This window comes from Lissotriton helveticus, chromosome 4_2, assembly GCF_964261635.1.
Source record: "Lissotriton helveticus chromosome 4_2, aLisHel1.1, whole genome shotgun sequence".
Classification (NCBI taxonomy): domain Eukaryota; kingdom Metazoa; phylum Chordata; class Amphibia; order Caudata; family Salamandridae; genus Lissotriton; species Lissotriton helveticus.
In genome coordinates, this window is record NC_136064.1 from 5,406,516 (window position 1) to 5,428,063 (window position 21,548).

The 21,548-nt window shown below is 45.3% G+C and overlaps 1 protein-coding gene across 1 annotated transcript in view; it reads right to left on the bottom strand.

Annotated features, from left to right (window-relative positions):
- ARHGEF9 (Cdc42 guanine nucleotide exchange factor 9) overlaps positions 1 to 21,548 on the bottom strand; it is a 231,909-nt gene that overhangs the window by 29,070 nt on the left and 181,291 nt on the right. The window contains exon 8 of the mRNA XM_078640104.1: positions 12,543 to 12,611. Coding sequence (XP_078496230.1) covers positions 12,543 to 12,611 — 69 coding nt within the window. The remainder of the gene's footprint in view (positions 1 to 12,542; positions 12,612 to 21,548) is intronic.

Here is a 21,548-nt window from a genome sequence, read left to right on the forward strand (position 1 = left end):
GCAAGCTGCCTAGGCCTGCGAGGTGAACTTCGCTCTGTTCGCTGAGTTTTTAGCACTTCGCACTCGGCGGAGTTCGCAGACTGCAGAAAACTCTGCTTCGCGATGTGCAGCGGAGTTTTAACCCCACTCGCGATCGCAAACTGTTAGTTTGCGAACTGTAAGTTGGCGAGCTGCCGCTTGGGTAGAAATTCTACCCGAATGGCAGGAATACCAGCACAAACTGGAGTTTGCAACCCCTTGCCCAAATTTGCTACCTGGGGGAATATGTGGTGCCAGGGAGTTTATTCTCACACTCCCCCATTAGAATACCCTTTACCCCTCTTGTAATATGGGGGTACTAGCCGTTTCAGCCAATCTGATGGACTGACTTGCTGAAACTTCCCATGGTGGGGTCTGTCTGTTTCGCCCAACGGTTGGCCTGTAAAATTGGCTAAAACATTTCTCGCTACTCTGGACTAAGCGGGCATCGGGATGTTCCATGAGGGATGGAGGGAACAAAATCCAACAGAGAAGCCTGTATTAAGCACTGAAGAGGAATACCTGGCTATCCTTGATAGATCAGAGAACATCTATGCATGTTTTGGTTAGACTAGAATTTTCAAGGAACAGAATTTTAATTTGATAACATTGCTACAGATTATTTAAGGGGATAATAACAACACTTCTGCAATGCACCAAATGTTTAGAAACAACTGCATGTTCCACAGCTACACAGACTTCATTCATTACAACTATATGTTTTGTTACTATATGTTAGGGCAAGCCCTACAAGGTACCTACATGAACTAGAATGACACCAAAACCATGAGCAGTGTCATATTTCAATATGTTTAAGGGGTGATAGGGTACAGACTGTGAAATCATATACTCAGTAAGTGTTTCATAAATACATCCTCATGTTGTAAACACGTATGGACCGAGCAATACGATATACAGGTAGTGATGCTATCACATGTAGGCGGTAATGATGGCATAACTCTTCAAAGATACCTTCTTGCATATGTCTATGTATGCAGCATTTACACTTGTATCATCTTTGTACCAAGTTTAAAACATGTATGCCAATATCTCCGCTTACGAATGATACCTAAACGTATACCGGATTGCTCAGTCCACATGTTTACAAATGATGACGTATATATGAAACAATTACTATTTGAATATCTGATTACTCGGTCTATACACTGTCACCCCTATTGTACAAAAAATGTTGTAAAGAGTCTTACTCATATTTAGGGTATTGAGTGCATCACTAATCATCACTACAAGCAAAAACCTTTTGAATTAAATACTTTCAGCCCCCCATCTCTCTGATCTAAGGAGGTAATTTAGAGTTTGGTGGCACAGAAGAACTGCAATAGATCAGAATTGCCATTGACCCACTCAACTCACAGCTTTCCTGCCAAACTCAGAAGGGGGAACCACAGGTGCAGCCACCAGCACAGTACCAGGCATAGAAAAGTACAGAAAGCTACAAGCGGGTTGCAACTGTTTACTTTCTTGGACAAACATGATCATAAAATTCCCCCACACATGTCTAATTCGAATCAAACTGCATCATGACGTCGCTAGGGAAGAGTCAGGCATATTCTAGGTGCACCTAGGCGCACATCTCTTTGGGCATCAGAACCCTCAGTGCTGAACAGCTTCCATTCCTAGACTGCATTAGGAAGAGGGTTGGCACCAATTAGAAACTAAAAATGATTACAGACTGCGAGCTTGATTATGGCCTCAGAGTGTCTGCGCGTGCCAGGGGTTGCATGTCTGTGAATTGGACCCTGAGATAACAATTAAACCTGGAGAGCCGGATGAAACGGGGGTGATAAGTGTGTGATTACATTTACCACACCGGAAGGTGTGATTAGAAACTTCCCCAAGATATCTCATTTCAGGAGGAATAATTTAGTTGAATAAATGAGACATGAGCAGCTTAGTAAACCAGGTGGGAAATAAACCAATGCTGAGCAGTGAGCAGGTTTCTAAACAAACAGGAAAGTTCATTGTGTTGTGATTCAAATGGGAGTCTAAATGGCTCTCACGCCTGCTCATCTGAAGGCCACAGTGCTGTACGCAGAATATCTTGCTGTTTATTCTTGGAAAAGCCGGCCATCAAACCCGTCAATCAAGATTCTTCCAGAAGCAGTTATTGCAATGAGTAAGAGTCCTATGAGAAATATTATTATTAACCCCTTGGCCGCGGCGGTAATTCCGCTGCGGCGCTGGGGGAGAGGGATCGCGCGGCGCCCCCGTGCTCATGACAGAGTGGTTCCGTCACTGCCCTGCCCGCTCATTAAAACCGCAGCGCAGGCGCGAAATTGATGCCGCGTAGGCGGGGCGGCCGCGCCGTGACGGAACCACTCCGTCATTAGGACAGCACGCCCGTGTCTCGTGACGGAGTGGTTCCGTCACGAGCACGGAAGTGGGTAAACAAGAGAGCTTCTGGGGCCTTCTGTTGCCCAGAATGCCCCAGGGGGGATAATCCTCGGACACTACTTTGCCTCTAGCTATATCTATGATTTTACTTTTGATTTTCTCAGGAACTACAGCACGGATTTACATAATTTAACAAAAAACGTTACCTGCGAACCATACTCTACCTCTCTGCCAAATTTGGTGTCATTCCGTTCAGCAGTTCGGGCTGTAGCTCGTCGTAAAGGTCCCTATGGAAAATTGCATTGGGAAAACACGTTTTGGGACCCCTTTATTTCTCGGCCGTCGCTAGACGGATCACCCCCAAACTTTCAGGGAAGGAGCGGAGCAGAGCAAACCATCTTCTTGGAGGATGTCGCGAAGATTCATTGTCCGGCACCAAAGTTATTCCAAATAGAATTTTGCGGATTTCCTACGGAAACTAGGTCCTAACTATAACTACCTGGCACATTCCAGATGGGTTGTTTCCTCGTTTTCATGGGGCCACACCCATGAAAATCATGCACTCGCCCCTCCCTGTCGCATGCACCATTTTGGTACATCATGGGGGGAAGCGCACCCCCACCTCTTCTCTTAAGGACTACAGATCATAGACTACATTATTGATGATTTCTAAGATGCGGGACAAACTGGGTGCAAGGGATAGCTAAGAGGCGGCGCTCTTGCTAGGGCCCAACATGAGTGGCAGGCTAGCCGACCAATAGCACAGCCACATATGGCAGCAGTACCTCTATCAGCACCCCTGCTCCCAGGTCGGGCAAAGGATGGGCTAGAGGCATGAAGACCCAATGTAACAATGCCATAACATTGATTGTGAGCGGTTTACATGTTCTAGTAACATACAACAGCATGGATTAAGGTTTATGTGTAAAGTTCCTTACCACGACTGGAGGCTCAAGCACATTGCATGAGGGCACCCAGCACACAGACAGTGATGCCGGGGACCACTTTGTGCAAAAAGAGGAATTGATGGACAGAATGCAGAACAATATCATACATTCACCCCAGTACAGAGATCTGAGCATAAATCCATTGTGGTGTTTGCTCCCCATGCCATTCCAGTTTGAACCCAGCCATATGCAAATCAGTCTTGACCCTGATCCCTATGGCAACAGTCAATACCAAACTGCCAGGCCGGTCCTCCCTGGACTGGAAACAAGCATCCTGGAACTGGTTTTGGGGTTTCACACCTTATTAGCCAAGTTAGCTTAACTCCACCTGCATGGACAGCATGGGCTCCCCATCTGGGCATACCCGTCCCACTCGAGGTGAGAAATTCAATAAGAACAATTGATGGACAGAATGCATGACCACCTGTGTGCACATTAAATAACCCTGTGCCTGCCCTCTTTAAGGTACATTATACATATCTCCACTCCTGGCATCACAAAGCATCAGCTGGAGGAGAACCAAGTCTACAGCTGGGCACACATTACATCATAACGCCATATTACATCATAAAGGCAACATTACATCATAAAAAAGGCCACATTACATCACAAGGGCCACATTACATCATAAAAAGGGCCATATTACAGGATAGGAGCCATGCTTTTTGGCCGACTTCCCGCCTAGAACGTAGCATGGTGCAAAGCTTGGGTTGAATGTAATGTTGCTCTTTAGCACTGACGAATTTGACATATTTTTGTGAAAAGTATTAAAATGTTGTGAACAAAGTTTTAATTGAGTTAAAATTGACAGGCTTGCATTTAAAATCTACAAAATGTTAATTTGCTTGTTTTAACTACTGGCACTTGCTATTTAATTGCATTCTGCATACCTTTTTGTAAAAAATGATGTGAATTTTATGAAATTTGCTAAGGTTATTAGTAAGTTAAATTCCTGCCCTTTTGCACTCTTCTTTCTTACATCTGCTCGCTTCTGCTGTGGCTACTTCCAGGTTAAAAGGGACCTTATGCGTGTCTCTGACCATATACGGGGCTCACCCGCGTTTCGAAATACCACATACATACATTAAGCACATTACCAAATCCATTTACACTCAGAAAACAGTAGTGTCCTTGGTACTGCCTGCATGTGACTGCTGACAGGAAGATGGCCCTAGCCATGTTACTTAATGCAAATACAAGCCTTGTGAAACCTGAAATTTTCCCTGGATATTTTATTGATCATGTACTACTCCAGAAGACATTACACACACACACAAACACATGCCTATGCTCCGCATGCATTGCCTTACATAAGACACAACTTTCTGCCCTCCATAAGCACAAGGTTGCTTGATACCCTCCTAGACCTCTTTGTAGCAGATAATCACACCAATGCTTAATTTGAGCCAGTGGTTTCTAGTGCTTGGCACCAGCTCATAATTGTGAAGACCGGCACTTATGACAGTCCGCCACATGGAGGCACTGTCTATCTAATTTAAAGATGAGCACAACAGGTGTTTATTTATTCAATATACATTAAAAATGACGAATATCTGCTGCCCAAGCCAGTCTTATAGCTTTGGGCCCCAGAATAGTCTGAATCGTCACACTAATAAGAGTGTGATGGTTAGTAGTTGTTTTGGTACTGTCATTGGCAGCCCTCTTAGAGGCAATGGGTGGCAAAGGCTGCAGTGGCCTCCTGATGAGAGCCCTGGCTCTTATCGTTTTAGGAGCTAAGCACTGGAACACACCCTTGACATCTGCGACCTATTGCCATTCATGTACAGTTTTCACTCAGATTTACCTCTAGCCTACTTGAAGCCAAGCCTAGAAGGCCAGCACTTGCTCCTGATGAGAACTGGGTGCCTAATATCATGTTTGGTCAAAGTTAGGCGAGGCGGGATCCATGCATCTGTATTGTCTGACCTGACAGGAGAAAGATTGCTTCGACTAGTTGTTGGGGAAAAGAACAATGGAAAGAAGGTGCCAGACAGTGTGCAGGCTTCTTAGAGGATTTGAGAAGGGTGTTGTGTGGGTTTGGGGGTGACAGCTGCTGACAGCTCCAGAAGAGTCAGCTAGAATATAGGCAGCTTCATTGACCCGCAGACTCTCTTGTGAAATCTAGCTACGGGCTCCACAGCGTAGAGTGACATATGTCTGCAAAACCCTTCAATGCCTCCTCAGAGGTAGAAAGTGCTATATAAACCTACACTGCAACACAATACAAATCTGGGCCACTTATTCTTGAGTACCTAGTGAGGTTCCATGGGCTAATGGAGTTGATCAAGTCCTATGTTGTTGGTACCCTGTTAATCCATCAGTGGCCTACTCAGGGGAAGTAATTATTTATGGAAGAGGGATTTGGGTGAGTCTTTCAGTGGAACCGGAGGGAACAGGTGCTTGAACACTTAGGGAATTACACTGCATGAGAAAGATGCACCTAAGATTAAGGTTGCACACATTGCCAGAGTGTCTATCTTATCTTTAGCAGGGGTCGGAAGGCAATACAGGCGAAGGAGGACGCATCATGTTTTGGTCTTGTGTTTTAGATTGAGTGTAAAGGTAGTGCAGCTCACTGAGCTACAGTTGTAGGTATGGAATTGTGGTAATTGTGGCGGTTGCTATCATTTGGAGTATCTCACTCTGTGGCAGTGTTTTTGAGGGCCTTATGGGCGCCTTCCTAGCAGTCAGTGTTGGTCGGTGTTGGTTCTGCAGTTTTAATGCAACGCTATTGCAACGGGATGCGTTAGAGAGGGTGGTGTGAATGAACTCATGGCATTGGAGATGCTGGCTCAGACTATGGATTTCTTGAGGTCGTTCAGGATGAAGGAGTTGAAGAAGACGGGGAATAGTTTGTAAATCTGAGTGGTGCTCATGTAGATGCATGTAGTTGGGGCACATGAAAGTTTTTAACAATGAAAAGTGGTTTGTTTGATAAGGGGGTTACTGTGTTTAGGGTAGGCCTGGGCGGTGGTCACGCAGTTTCGCTGTGCGGAACTCCACGAAATGACCCAAAAACTCTGGCGCGCTGCGCGGAGTTCCGCAAGTGGTGGAGTGTGTTACGTCATGCCGTTCATGCTGATTTTTAGCACCGGTCGTTTGTCCTGTGCTGTAAAAAAGCACCAGAGGGTGCTGCTTCTTTCTACTGCTCGGGTAGATGTTCTACTGGAGCGGCAGCTTCCTCAGCGTGAACGGAAAGTTTCTCGCCACGGGCAACAGCAACCATCCGCGAAAGACTGCATTGAGAAATCATGCTGGTAGGTGGTCTGGATTAAGATTTTCCTCGCTTGCGCTTGCCAATCTAACGTTGGTGAGCGAGGAAAAAACTCCACTTTGCGAGTTTTTTGGAACTTCGCACTCTAGGTGGAGCATGAAAAACTTCACAAACTCTACGAGTAGAGTAAAATTTCACACCCAGGTCTAGTTTAGGGAGGTGATGATGTATCTTGATGCATGTTGTTGAGACATGTTAAGAAAGGCGTGTCAGCAAAGAGCTACTTTAGGGTTTTGACTGCATCCAGTGTTATGTTATGTTATGTTATTGTCATTTATTTTGCGCACAGATGCTCCAGCTAAGGAGCGTCCTGGCGCAGGGAATGGTGGACATAACACAACGCTGAAAGGAACGGAAAAGAGGAAATAATGAAATTTAAAACAGATGGGTTTTCAGAGCCCTACGAAATACTAATAAGTCCTCTAACAGGCGGATTTCTAAAGGGAGAGCATTCCAGAGGATCGCAGCTCTCACACGAAAAGAACGACCGCCCATCCGGCTAAGTCTGAAACGCGGGACAACCACAAGGGATTGCCCGAGAGATCTAAGAGAACGGGTCGGAACATAGGCAGATACGAGATTATTAAGTATCTCTGGTGCCGACCCTTTTAAAATTTTGAAAACAAGGCTAAGAGCCTTGAAATGAATTCGGCTTTTGATCGGAAGCCAGTGTAGGGACCGCAAAGTATTAGAAGTGGGGCAAAACCTTGGCAGACCGACCACTGCTCTCGCAGCCGCGTTCTGTACGCGTTGTAAGCGAACGATCTCCGATTGGTTAGCTCCCAGTAGGAGCGAGCTGGCATAGTCCAGCCGGGAGATAATCGTCGCTTGGACGACCAACTGTCTTGTCGGAGCATCGAAAAATTTGAGCACCGGCCTTAGCCCACGCAGGACACCAAAACAACATGCCGCCACTCTCTTAGTATGGGTCGTGAAGCAGAGGGTGTGATCTAACCACACTCCCAGGTTTCTGAGTTCCAGCACTGGTGAAGGGGCCGGCCCCAACTCAAGAGGCCACCAGCTGTCCCCCCAGCAATCCGCTCCTCTCCCGACGATCATCACCTCAGTTTTCTTCGCGTTCAGCTGGAGACAGTTGTTATTCATCCAGCTGGCCACCTCTCTCAGCCCATTTCGGAACCTGGGGGCATCCTGCTCGACATCCCCGCTGATCGTAACTGCTAGCTGCGTGTCGTCGGCGTATGAGACCATGGTTAGGCCCCACTGCCTGGCGACATCAGCCAGCGGCTGCACGTACAGGTTGAAAAGCGTGGGACTCAGCGAGGAGCCCTGAGGGACCCCCAGGTCCAGCTGATGGTATTTGGACTGAAAAGGGGGGGTGGCAACGCAGAAGGAGCGATCGCTGAGGAAGGAGCGGAACCACTGCAGAGCGGAGCCACAGATGCCAATGCCCTCCAGGCGGTGCAGAAGGATGCGATGGGACACCGTGTCAAAGGCAGCGCTAAGATCTAATAGAATAAGCGCTGCCGTTTGACCTGCATCCAACACAATCCGCAGATGTTCTACCATTGCCAGAAGGGCAGTCTCCGTGCTGTGACCAGCACGGAACCCATTCTGCGTGGGATCGAGGACATTGGCCCGGGTCATATGCTCAGAGAGGGCCAGGTTAACGTGAGCCTCCATGACTTTGGCCGGCCAGGGAAGCAATGAAATGGGGCGGTAGTTTTCCGGTTTTAAAGGATCCAAAGATGTTTTTTTCAGGATCGGGGAAACCACCGCCTGCTTCCACTTGGCAGGAACAGTGCCTGAAGTCAGGGAAAGGTTAATCAGCGAGCACACTACCGTGCGCCCCTGAAAAGAAGGGTCTCTAAAGAGGGCAGATCTGAGGTCCGCGGGAGAGCCAGACTTGACTCGCTGTGCCCACTTGACAAACTCATCCCAGGAGAGAGTAGGGAGAGAGTGTAATGCCGGACAACTACGGGGATCATTCAAAGGATTAGAGGGCAACGTCGTACTGGGGAACAACTGATAGATGTTCTTGACTTTGTCCAAGAAGAAAGCGGCTAGAGTCTCACAGTGGGAGATAGAACCATCCACTTGCGGAACAGCTCTCTTAACCATCAGATCTTTAAGGGTTTTAAAGATGGTCTTGGATGGATTGAGGCTGTTACGGAATTCCGTTGCGTAGAACGCCGCACGGGTTCTACATATGGCTCGGTGGTAGAGCTTGACGGAAGCTAAATACGTGTTTTTTTTTACGGCATCATACGTCTTCCGCCACTCCCTTTCTGCCCGTCTACATAAACCCTTCAAAGCGCGAAGAGCACTGTCATACTAAGGACTCGACTGCCGGGAACTGGATTTACTAGAGATGATAGGCACCAGTGCATCAAGCGCCTTGGTAATCCAGCTGCAGAACTGGTCGTAGCCTGAGGTAGCGTTAAGCAGAGGGCCTAATGGCTCTTCAGCCAAGATGTGGTGTAGGTCCTCTAGCCTAAGCTTGTTCCAGTGGCGCCGAGGAATCCACTTAGGAGGTGGAATAGTAGGGGTAACAGGAAGGGGTAGCCAGACGGACACCAAAAAATGGTCGGTCCAGGCCACAGGAGAAACAGCCAAAACTTGGACATCCGTTAAGTTAGTAAAAAACGGATCCAAAATGTGACCAGCCACATGTGTGGGTTGAGTAACAAGGAGAATTCATGGGAGGCCTGAGCATCTTGTCTGAAAGAACCCACAAAATAGATTTCCCATGAGATAAAGTCAGATATTCCAATACAGAAAACGATTTTCATCTCTCTCACGAACATGAACAATTGTAGGTAGTGTTGTGTGGGGATTGCAAAGCACTTGTTCACCAAAATATGTATCATGGTGACAAGTTTTCGAACAATAGTGAAATCTGAGCTAGTTGATTCAAATTTGTAGATGAGATGATAGAGTTACAGGGGGAAGATCCCTGGATACAGCAAGTGCACCATCTATAGTCGAAAAGGAGGGCCTTGAAAGCCAATCTAACAGTGAGGTGGGGCAGGAAGTCCAGCAGATTTATAAAACACACACATCCCAAACTGCAAATGGCCAGTGGGAAACTACACAGGGATTTAAACCTGATCCTCTGTCTGGCTGGAAGCTGATCAAGAATACCCAGTCTGGTTGATATATGAACAGCTTTGCATACCCAGAATACATATGGCTGCCTCTTTGTGAAGTCCTTGTTTGAAAGAGCTGAATAATGTGCATTTCCAAAGTCCAATCTGGAATATACAAAGATATTCAGCACCATTACCATGTGGAAGAATCGAAGAAAAGACGGAATTTCATATAGAGTTTTGAGTTGGATGTAGGAGGCATTCAATGTTACAGAGATATGAAACTCCAGTAATAGTTTCAAGTAAAGAACCAAAGCAACACTTTTTACAATTGGGACCAAAATTCATGATGTGTCTGTCGAAGCGGGCCAAATCAGTGTGTCCAAATAAGGAAAATCCAGCAGGAACGGTAGAACCCTCTATGTGAAGGGATCCGGATTAAGATGGCCCATGGCCATGCTTAACCTGGACCTAAAACCAGAGTGTAGGGGGTCTAAGATAGAATGCATTTTGGATTAGGTCAGCAACCGATGAGTGACTGCACTTTCCAGGAGTTTGGCTGGTAAAGAATAAGGGAAATTGAACCAAAAGTTGGCGGACTATGTGGATTCAGAGTTAGCTTTAAAACCGCAGATCTTAAATTCATGAGGTAAAATTAAGGTAGTGAGAGAGATTAGGTAGATTCCTTGATTCCAGAGAAAGATTGTACATAGTTCATTGAAAAGGGTGACAGAACAGGGCCCAGAGAATGGGCCACAATTGTTGCTGTCTAACATATGTGTGTCAGGCAAGCTTCTGAAAAGGCATCAAGATGAGCAACGTATGGCAATAACAAGCAAGTATGGGGCTGTTGGTTAACATTCCCAAGCAGCCGGTAGATCCTTCTCCGTGATATAGAGGTGCCACCAACCGCACAGACATGCTGCTGGCATGGCTTTTTCTTCTGCTATTTGTTTAAAGAACCATTTCAAGCCCTTTCTTTGAAGAAGAGTTTTGGACTTCAGCTTGTCAGTCAATTGGAACCCATGAAGGAGATCCTGACTGAGCGTGCCACAGCACAAGTTAGGATCATATAAAGAGATAAAAGACTGACATATTGCAAACGTCTCATAGAAAACTGGGCTAGTTCTTTCCTTCATCACCTCACTCCAAGATCTGATCATAGTATAGAGCATGAGTGATGGGTCTGACAGAAATGTAAAAAAAACTGGCACAATAATCTACCCACAGCATCTTCAAGGAAGAGGTGGAAATCAGCTCCTAAGAGCGAGAGATAGGATAGAGTACATGCCCAATATGTTTGTCAGACGTTACAACCTGTGTGGAATTCAGAGCTACCCTCCATTCCAAAATAATTTCTGAAACTAGATCTCTTCTCTTTAGATTGCCTAAAGTCATAAGACATGTTTTTGGGGGACCTGGTCGAGAACATAATATACTAATAAGGAGGGTGTTGAGAAGACGATTAATTGGAAAGTTTCAGAACAGGTCTTATATGCAAAAATTACAGTTTCTGTGTCTCACAACTGGTTACATAGCAACATCTAAAAATGTCTTGACTTCTCAGTAATGGCCATCACTTCACCTCTCTTACTTTCCTGATCTTGTTTAGAATTGTACTGTATTTCTATTTGTACAGTGCTTGCTTTTCCCCTGGCGCTATCTAAAATGCTTACTTTATAGAGAATCCTTTCAGATTCAATAACTAGGTTAGTCAGAGACAGCAGGGAGTCAGGGGATGGGGGCATGTTACCACTTAAGTTCAAATCTATATTTTTTCATTCACTTAGGTCATTAATGGAAAACAATGTTTTCACAACCGCTCCTGCATTTAATAATACACACATGATGGCTTCCAGGAGGAGTGCGGTTTATCTCAGTACTGCTAAAGGGCGAAAAGATCTATTTGAGCTCTTTGGGTGCTAAATGTCACCCCCTGAAGGTCCATGGCCATATAAAAGGACTTTCTGGAGGCCCTTTGGTGGTGTGGTCCACGGCTAGTCACTGGTGGCTCTGGATGGACACAGCCAATCAAGCCCTCAGCAGATCCGCGCTCCACCTCCGGGCGCGCAACCGATGGGTGTCTGCACCGTGGCTGCCATCTTAGGCCTTAAGCGAAGGGAAGAACTGCCTACAAAATGGCAGCAGAAAGGTCGACCTAACTACCTCCTCAAGAAAACTGCCAAAATAATACATTTACAAAAAAGGATAGAAAGTCAAAGAAGCCAATAAAACCATGCGCTGAAAATTAAATCCACATCAACAAAAACAGAAGACGATTAACATCCTCGAACCTTGGAGCACAAGAAATGGGGTGACAAATCATAGCAAAGGATGTGATGGAGAAATAAAACAATCATCCTTCAAAGAGAAAAACATCCAGTGTGGCACACAGGTATTAGCACAGTTTCATCAGTGCATACTACGACCCCCCATTGCGTACACATGTGTAGACGCACAGGCACACATGCACAAATGCATACACGCAGAGTCACACACATACACACAGAACATTGATAACTCATTCATACTTCGTGGAAGCAAAAAAAAAAGCTGCTATTGCACAATAAAGCCATGCTATTAAGTCCCTCGCACTAACCTACTATTTAAGAGTGGGTGGTAAGGACTTTGTGGAACATTTAAAAAAATGCTGGTCTATTTTATTTGAAGGATTCTGAGCAAATAGACTTCGCAGGAGTACATGAAATAAACTTTCAGTAAATCTACTATTAAGACCCTAAAGCGCGTAATATCAAACAGATGCCGTAAACTTGAGATTGGAAATGAATTTGGTGGTAATTTAGTGGTCATGTGATTTTCAAGGACTCTACAAATGAGACCACACATTTCACATCAACTGGTGTGATTTGGTTTCATGTCTTTGATACTGATTTTCTGTACCTTTTTGCTTGCTGACTTTTCTGACCGTCATCGCCGCCTGTTTCTTCTGATACTCGGAGATTTCGAAGCCTGTGGAAAGGAAAAAGGAAACAAATGGGTTGTTGTTTGATGTCAAATAATGAGTCCCAGGGTCCTGCTGTAAGGAGATGATCCCACCTCTTCTGGCTACTGAGTATACTGAGTATACGAGTCAGAATGTACAAACAGACCTGTGTGCTCACATCTTTAATCAACCTCCCTCGGTGTCATTTCACATGGACACACTGATTATTGGATATAGTGAAGATATATCTTACATGGCAGCAAACCCCTAATTTAAAGTCAAGAGTTAGATTTTTCTTACCAAGTAAAGGCCTCCCACAAATCTTTCAAGGTAAAGATTACCAGCTGCCACCAACCCACTACCCGCTACATTGCACCAGTGCCCGACGCAGACCTGTGCACCTGATTTGCAATACAAATGCACTTCGTGGAGCACATGGAATGCAACTTGGAGTGAAGGTGGGTGCTGGAGGAACAGGAATTTGATCAAGTAGGAAAATGTCTACAAGGGATTTCACTTAATTCAAGAATGAATTGTAATTCAAAAGTAACTTATGAGTCAGTGCAAAATCATCAGTTTCAACGGTGTCCTACAGAACAACCAAATACAATATGTGTAATTAACAGAGCACAAAAAAGAAGCAAAGCACACGGAGAATCCTAGTCAAAAGGAGAAATTTATCTGAGCAAACATAGAAAAGGGTCCAATACAGTGAATGTCAGCAATAACGTTATGAAAAAGATGTACAAATAAATTTGAACACACACAATTCATAACCAGACGTCAGCTCCTAAAGATGACAAAAACCAATATTATCAATTGATCAATAAGTATGGTTTAAATACAATGATTTCTTGGAGTTGAAGACAATGTCCGAGGAACAGGAAAGCGTAAGGGAGACACACAGAAGAGGTTCAGATTGTTGCTCTGATGCAGTCACGAAGGCCCCCACGAGACTGGGGGCAGGCACACACTTCACCGACCCATCCTCAATGGGGTCTTCTGGCTCCACACCCAAGGCCAGGTTGTATAGTATTTTTGTAGACACCATGATGGTGCAGCTCCTGCTGCAATGGTGGTGTTTTTGGACGAACATCCTCCAGACTGCCTTTGTTGAGGGAGGACTATGGGCTCTGCCCAAAATGGGGTGCGGTCTATGCCCCTGCTTGGACCCCCACCCAACCCTGGTGGGGTGCACTCCCATTGTTCCACCTCCTAGGCGGGATACAGTTAGTTAGTATGCCACTCTGGGGTCTTTATACCTGTGCACCTTCACCTATAATACGGGTAGGCGTTTTCCCATTGGGACGCCCCACTTTCATGGTGCGAGGACAAACTGTGTGTCTGTGTAATCTGCATTACAGAAGAAACGTCACAGGCACTTCTGAGCCCTTCTGTGGTCTGGAAGTGCCCGTGCACTGACATGCCACTTCAGAGGCACACTCTCGATCTGTTATTAATACCAATATGCAAGATTCACATGACATTAAACTCAATATATTGGATACATCACCCCTGGATTAAAGGTCAGTGCAAAAGTAGCATAAAACATTAATTACATTGAAATACAATTTCAAATGAATAACCACTAGACACAACAAAATCATAGCTTCGACCGAACCGCTGAACCCACTCAGCGCCTTGAGACCCTCACGGTGATTAGTCGTGCTTTATAAGATCACTGATTGATTGACTGATAGCTTCTTTTTTTTCTATCCTATGCTTTAGACTTGCAAGTCCTCTGCTTCATCACTCTTAGTACCTGACATTACAATCGCTAGAGTGCAAAATATGCAGGGCTATAACCCTGCATGTATGAATAGTCTACATTCTGTTAATACAGTTATTGATTTGATATAAATAATACTTATTGAATCAATGAAAGTACAAAAAACTAAAGAGTTTGAACCAACACTTTGATGGCTTTCTCCATCACTTCAGGTTTGCTTTCCCACTCTTGATATGTACATTAGATCCAGTGCCTGTAAGTCTAGAACTTCAAAAGAGCTCATGATGTCAGATAATGGCTTGGTATTCAAATAATCTTACATTTCTCCTTTGATGAGAGGTATCCTTATTCTCTGATAATTCCATCAAATAAGATATGTACTTTCATAGATTACAGCACTTTCTCAATGAGTCTGTGTACAAAGAATTTTCAAAAGCTGTAGGTGTCCATTCTACACTTCCAAACTCGTCAGATACTAAAAACAGTGCAATGCCCTGGCTTTTGGAGACCCACATACTATTTTTACAGAAAGCAGTTAAGCAATTGTCAAGATACAACCCTGCTGGGTAAATTATGCTTCAAGCGTTTGCACACCGGGCTTGTCACTCAAAAACAAATCGTAAAGCTGTACAATAAATGGTATTTTACCTGGAAGTTCAGGTAATGTATTAGTGTTGTAAACGTAAGGCTGTGTTGTAGCATTGCACCAAAAAAGGCATCAAAAACTGGAGTGATCAGATACATAGTAATAGAGATGGATTTCATATGCAAGAAACACAACTACTATTACCCAACATTCTCGGTACTCATTGCATTAAACTTCGAAGGTCGAAGAAGGGGGGTGGGTGCATTGCTGAGGTAGCGTAGAACCTTTCCTCCTTCATGGTGTATGCGTACATGTGTGTCTGTGGCTGGTGCATTTGCCTGCTGATATACTGTACGAGTGCACATCAAGATGCTTCGAGATGTTTACCACAACTTCGATATGGAATTGTGCGCCTGCGCGTTACGCCAGCGGGTAGGTATGAAAGTGTTGTACATATCAATGTGGTTAGACGTATGCCATTTATTGATTCTATATTATCCATAAGTATTTCTTTTTTCATGTAGATCCTTTCTTCCCTTTCTGTTATCCTTTTGCCTTACGGCACGATGTGTCACTATGGAACCATCGTTGGGTTTTCATGTGATGTCATGGAACGTTCAGTCATTCTACTTGCCTTCCATCACCTCTCCAGACCTGTTAACCAAATCTTGCCTGTGGGCCTTTTAGCTACATTTATTCTTAAAATAAATATCTATTTATTCATCTACTACTCGTCTTTATTCATTCCGCAACAGAAATGTTCCCTCATGTCTCTAGGTTCTACCGCCTAAACATAAAAATATCCTAAGCTGATTTGTTGACATTTCCGAATGATTTTCTAGTCAGTGGATAATCCCATTAGTTAATGAGATTAGGATGCCTATGATGACTCTACAAGTTAATCTCATGTCTACCTGGGCGTCCACAATGGCGTGAGGTTCCATTCAGCTCATGATCCCATAATGTTGCCGAAGCATGAGAAGCCGCTACAGCTCAAGACCTGAGATCAGCTGACCATCTCCACTGCCGCCTGATACTAGGATGAACTCACACTGCACCGATCAGTAAAATATTGACTATTAGATCATCAGGAGAAGGTTGACAGACACGAAAGACTGCCTGATCCCATGACCATACGTGCACTGGACAGAACACTTGATAATGAGACAAAAGGCAACAGTTATGAGCACCACATCTACAGGTCCAGCAGGGGGAATAAGACACACAGGGCAGGAGTAGAATCAATGTGGAAGGCAATGTAGTGACAGACATCCAGGGCGGTGAACATACGTCAGAGGACAAGCAGGCAGGTCATTTCCGGAGGCTGACGGATGATTCTATGCTATCAGAAACACATTCCAGTCCAGTTTTTCATTCTGTTATGCTAAGTACATCTTTTGTAAGATGCTCGTAAACTCTGGTTCATGGCACTTGTAATGCTGAAAACTGGATGCCGAGGAGAACGACGGTCAACACACCATACCGGACATCACAGGAACAGCTTTCTGTAAGTGACTGGACATATCTTTTTGAGAGAAACAGCATTCTGTAGGGAAGGGGCCGAGACTGACAAACATTACCCAGTTGACACTGGTTGTTAGAAATGGGATTTCCAGCTGGCTGAGGCTTGCGCCAAAGCCAGGCAGAAACCACCACTCTAAGTCAGGGCAAGGGAGTTGCACGCCAAGATAACCCCTGCTCACCCCCTTGGTAATGTGACACGAGCAGTAAGGCTAAACTCGGAGGCAATGTGAGTTAAGTGTTTGCGCGCGCACCCAGCAACAACACCCAAGGCCCACCACAAAGGAAACTCCACACAAGGTTATGTATAAAAATAGCCTTTGTATTACACCAAAACACATTAGATAGAAACACACACTTTACAATGTGCCAACAGGCACAGCCAGAATTTACAGGGGATTATGTACAGGACAGGGCCACAGGGACCACTCTCAGGAATATGCACTTGTAGGTTTTAGAATAATAATCACTGTAGGACAAAAATGAAACATAGAGCACACAACCAGTAACTACTGGTAACAGGTAAGTACCACCTACGCAACCCTAACCAACGTAGGAGAATGTCACGCAGGGAACCAGGACCTCACTAGCAACACCTGTAGTAGGAGAAAACAACCACCTAAGTATCACCATACATGTAGGGGTATAAGCATGTACACTTTACACATGATGCTTCACAATATTCAGAGGTGTAGGGAAGGAAAACACATGATGCATAAACATACATTCAGCGGTGTAAGAACAAGGCACATGATGCATCAAAACACATTCAGAGGTGCAGGGAAGGAAAACACATGATGCATAAACATACATTCAGCGGTGTAAGAACAAGGTACATGATGCATCAAAAACGCATTCAGAGGTGCAGCACAGAATAATTTGCAGAAATTACGTAAGCCACCACCTGTGGCTGTCCTTAGGCCAACTGACCTCTCAGGGGGCTAGGACACCCTGTGTCCCAATGTCAGGGGGGCCTAAACGTAGCAGCTGCCCACTAAGTGCTGGGCAGCTGGAAATCTCCTCTGGGCTCCTAAAATGAACAATAGCGCCAAAACGATGTGGGAGCCTTGCAGGCTCTAAAGTAACCAGCTGGGCCCCCAGGAGCCCCTCGTGGGCTTAGACAAATGACTGGGCCCTCAGGAGAGCCTCGCAGGCTTCAAGTAAACAAATGCCCCCTGAGCCTCTCTGGGCTCTAATGGAACAAATATGCCCCCACGAGCCTCTCTGGGCTCGCAAAACAAAGAAAGGCCGCCTGGATGGGGGAGTCCCTCTCTGGGGACTCTAAGCAAAAATATGCCCCGTGGAGCCCTCGTGGGCTCGAAAACAAAGCAATGCCCCCGGAGCCTCTCTGGGCTCTTTAACAAATGCGGCCGGTCATTGGAGTCCCTCGCTGGGGGACTCGAACTCAAGTGAGGCCCCGCGGGCCTCCCAACACTCCGGGCCTCGCACTGGCGGGGAGGGGCGGGCACCGGCAATGTGCCCCGACGCCCCCCTCTCCCTTAAAGCACTCACCGGGACTTTGCGGCGGCTGGGGCTGGATAGCTCCCGCTCCTCGGGACTCTCCAGTGTTGTGGCCTCCTCTCGCTCTCCGGGGCTCTCCCTCGCTCTAGGGAGCCCCGGGGGGGGGGGGGAGAGGGCAGCTTTACTTGGGCCACGCAGGAGCGCGGAGTAGGCTCCCGCCGCTTCCTGCTTCTTCTCGCTCTGCAGCGGGGGCGAGACTTCTGGATCTCCTCGGGCCGGCAGCCAATCATGGCGCGGCCCGGGGAAAGACTTCATGGAGGTATCCCGGGCAGGCAGCCAATCCCTGCGCGGCCCGGGGAGGACGTCAAGAGGGGTCCCGGCCCAGCGGCGGTGATCTCGGTGATATAACGAGGGGCAGGCTCCCTCAAAATCAATAATAAAGCGAGGAGGGCACTTGCTGGGGGTCAAGCTAACAGCAGCAACCCGGCAATATGCGGCGTGGGCAGCCGCGAAAGTGGAACAAAAGCGCTACCAAGCGCTTAGGGGCAAAATCAAGCGCTCCCAGGCGCTAGTGTAAAATAAAGCGCTCTCCAGCGCTAGGGGCCAAAAGAAAGCGCTCCCAGGCGCTAGTGGCCCAAAAGTCAGCAACAAAGTCCTTCAGGAGTCCAGGACATCAGCAGTCCAGGGGCTGGGCAGGGCCCAGCAGCAGCACGCCCCTTTTAGATTCGAGTTGGAAACAAGAACATTTTGTAAGGGGACACAGCCCCTTTTTATACAGTGAATTTCTTTGTCTCAGGGTGCAGGGTGGGGGAAAAACCAGTCTCAGCTGGTTTTGGAGCACTGTGATGTGCTCAACCACCCTTTCCTTTCACTGTCCAGGCTAGGGACATTAGACGCACCACAGCGGGCGGAGCCAGCATTGTGCGGGGAAAGCCCAGCCCTATTCAGGTCCCAGGTGCACCATTCCCTCACATCACACATGCTAATCTCAACACTCACCACCGGGGCAGACCCATCATGACTCATGGAGCCTGGCACACCAGCCAGCTCCAGCCAATCACAAGCCGGCACATTCACTGCACAGACAGGCACACTTCTAGAAGTGGCACTTCCATATTAGACACAAACACGCTGCACACACCATTGCGCAGCATTCAATCACACGAGTCCGCACATACCAGACTCGAGCCTGCACACCCCACGCATCAGGAACTACCAGGGACACATACATTCCCCATGCATTCCTATGGGAGGGCAGGCCTATCTCACTACGCGCACTCAGAGTGCGCACGCACTTTCCACTAGGACACAGTGAAAGTGCGCAGAAACCAAGAATCACCATCCCAGGTCACATATAAAAAGCAAAAAGTTCAGGGGTTAACCTGCCAGAAGGGCCAAGTCCAACACTGGTCATTCAAGAACAACTTAAATTTAAGACATTGGATGTATTCCCCTATAGAGATTTGTCTTTAAATGCTCTTTGTATGTTAAAGATGAGAACCACCAAGGCTGGCCCCCAGTAAAACCCATGCAAGAAGGATGCTGCAAGTGCAAACTTCTGAGCTCCAGTTACTAAAGTGAGCTGCAGAGGTCAGATTATTCAATTGATCAGACAGTAGGACCATCGAGACACTCCTTAATATAGTGCATTTCCATAGTCCATCCTCATTCCAATGGTTGTGGTCACTACAAACCAACTACTTAGGCTGGGGTGAGCCGGGACTACAATTCCCAGAAAGCATTGAGATATTCAATGAAGGTTCCGCCCTCCAACACGCGCTCTCTGCTGAAATCGAGTCGGCTGACAATATTACACCCAACCGATGTAATAAAGATTCTATGAATATCTCTCAGAACCGTATCGGGAGAGATGTCAGAAAATATACAATTGCCGGCTAGGTTGAACTATAGGTCAATTACATGACACATAGAAACACTATTTAAGTTTGGTCTTGGTTGCCATAGAAACAGGCACTGTTGCAGCCATGGTAACATGGGCAGCTCTCGAAATAGGACGACTTGAGTAAGTCATCATTTCCAAATTAATTCCTTTGCTGCAGGGATACCATTATGTATTTGTATCTTCTTGATGAATGCACAGAAGCATCAGCACTTTCATTTTTTTATATAAGCTTGTTAGTCGTGTAAATCGAGTAAAGGATACTGTATGCTGAGGTCACATAGGCTTCTTGTGGGATCATCAATTTGCTTGTAAAAGGGGTGCAATTAGCTTGCAAACCCACAATGGCTCCTTCCCTCTGTCTCTGAAGTTGGAAAGTGTCTGTTCTCGAAGGGTAATAACTTTACTGCCTTTGTACATGTAATAAAGTATTTTGGAATAAATTCAACATAATAATCAAAGAATTATTCCATTGAATTTTTGCGCACTTGTCTACATCAAAGGCAACACTAGCTATATATTTTGGGATAGATTTTGACAACAGTTTGATCTGTAGAATAACGACCGTTATACATTTTTGATGGAACAATTGACGTTTTCTTTGCCTCCTCTTCTTCTGTGAATTATTTCATACCTTATCCTCCATAGCACATAAGGGGGTAGTGCTGACCAATGAAATTACACGTAACCCGGGCATCTATTTTCTGTAGTTTCTTTTTTACTGCAACACATCATTATCTAGTCACAATACATCTTTACAATATTATTCTGTGAAACTGTGCGCAGAGATGAATCTCCATAAACGCCTGGCGTTCCATACGTAAAAGAAATCAATCAAAGCAGACAAACGCTTCAGTTGAGATTTCGCATTTATTAAACAAATCTGTAATTTAATTGACAACACAATTCTGCAGCCCATTACCATATTTCAGTAAGCGCCTTTATCTGATGTAAAATTCAATGTTGGCATCAGATGAATTCTTAATTGTTATGTGACGCTTACAAATAAAATATAAATATTCTGATTTCTTGTATGGTGTACAGCATATTGTTATACATACAAGGTAGTAACCCATTCTATCTTGCATCTTGACAGATAAATAACACTTCTAGGTGTATAACATACCCGTGCAAGAAGCTAAATTTAACATCACTCGTTCCTGAGGGATTACTAGATGCAGAAATAAAGCTGGCTCATAGCTACTCCTGTTATAGGTAGAGCACAGACCTCTTAGACTGTGGGGAGAGGGTTAACTACAAAGACAAGAAAGCTTTTTTATGGTGAGTATACTTTTCACCCTCTTAAATACTCTGTATTGATGTGTTCCAAAATATGGAATATATTAAAGGTTATATGTGAACACTTTATTGTTTCAATGATGTTATATGCGCACACGATAAGAAGTAGGCATTTAGATACAATATCGCTTCTCTGATACGACCAATCTTCAGACTGGAAAATAATACAGCTTTAGTTCAGAATATTCAGCTCGTTTGTGAAACAGTTAAACATAATTGATGATTGTGTGTACATATATATATTTTTTTCCACATATTAACTATATATTGTCAAATTAAGCCAATCTACATATCGAAATAAATTAAAAAACAGTGTACACTACTTGCCATAATTTAATTATGACCACGCCTACTTCTAAATACCAAGCCGAGCCTTCTTCTAAATATATTTTGTGATTTGTATCCGTCCCTCTTAAAAGGAGGTGAGGGCATTTACAAAGTCATTTTTTTATGTTTTAAGCGCTTCC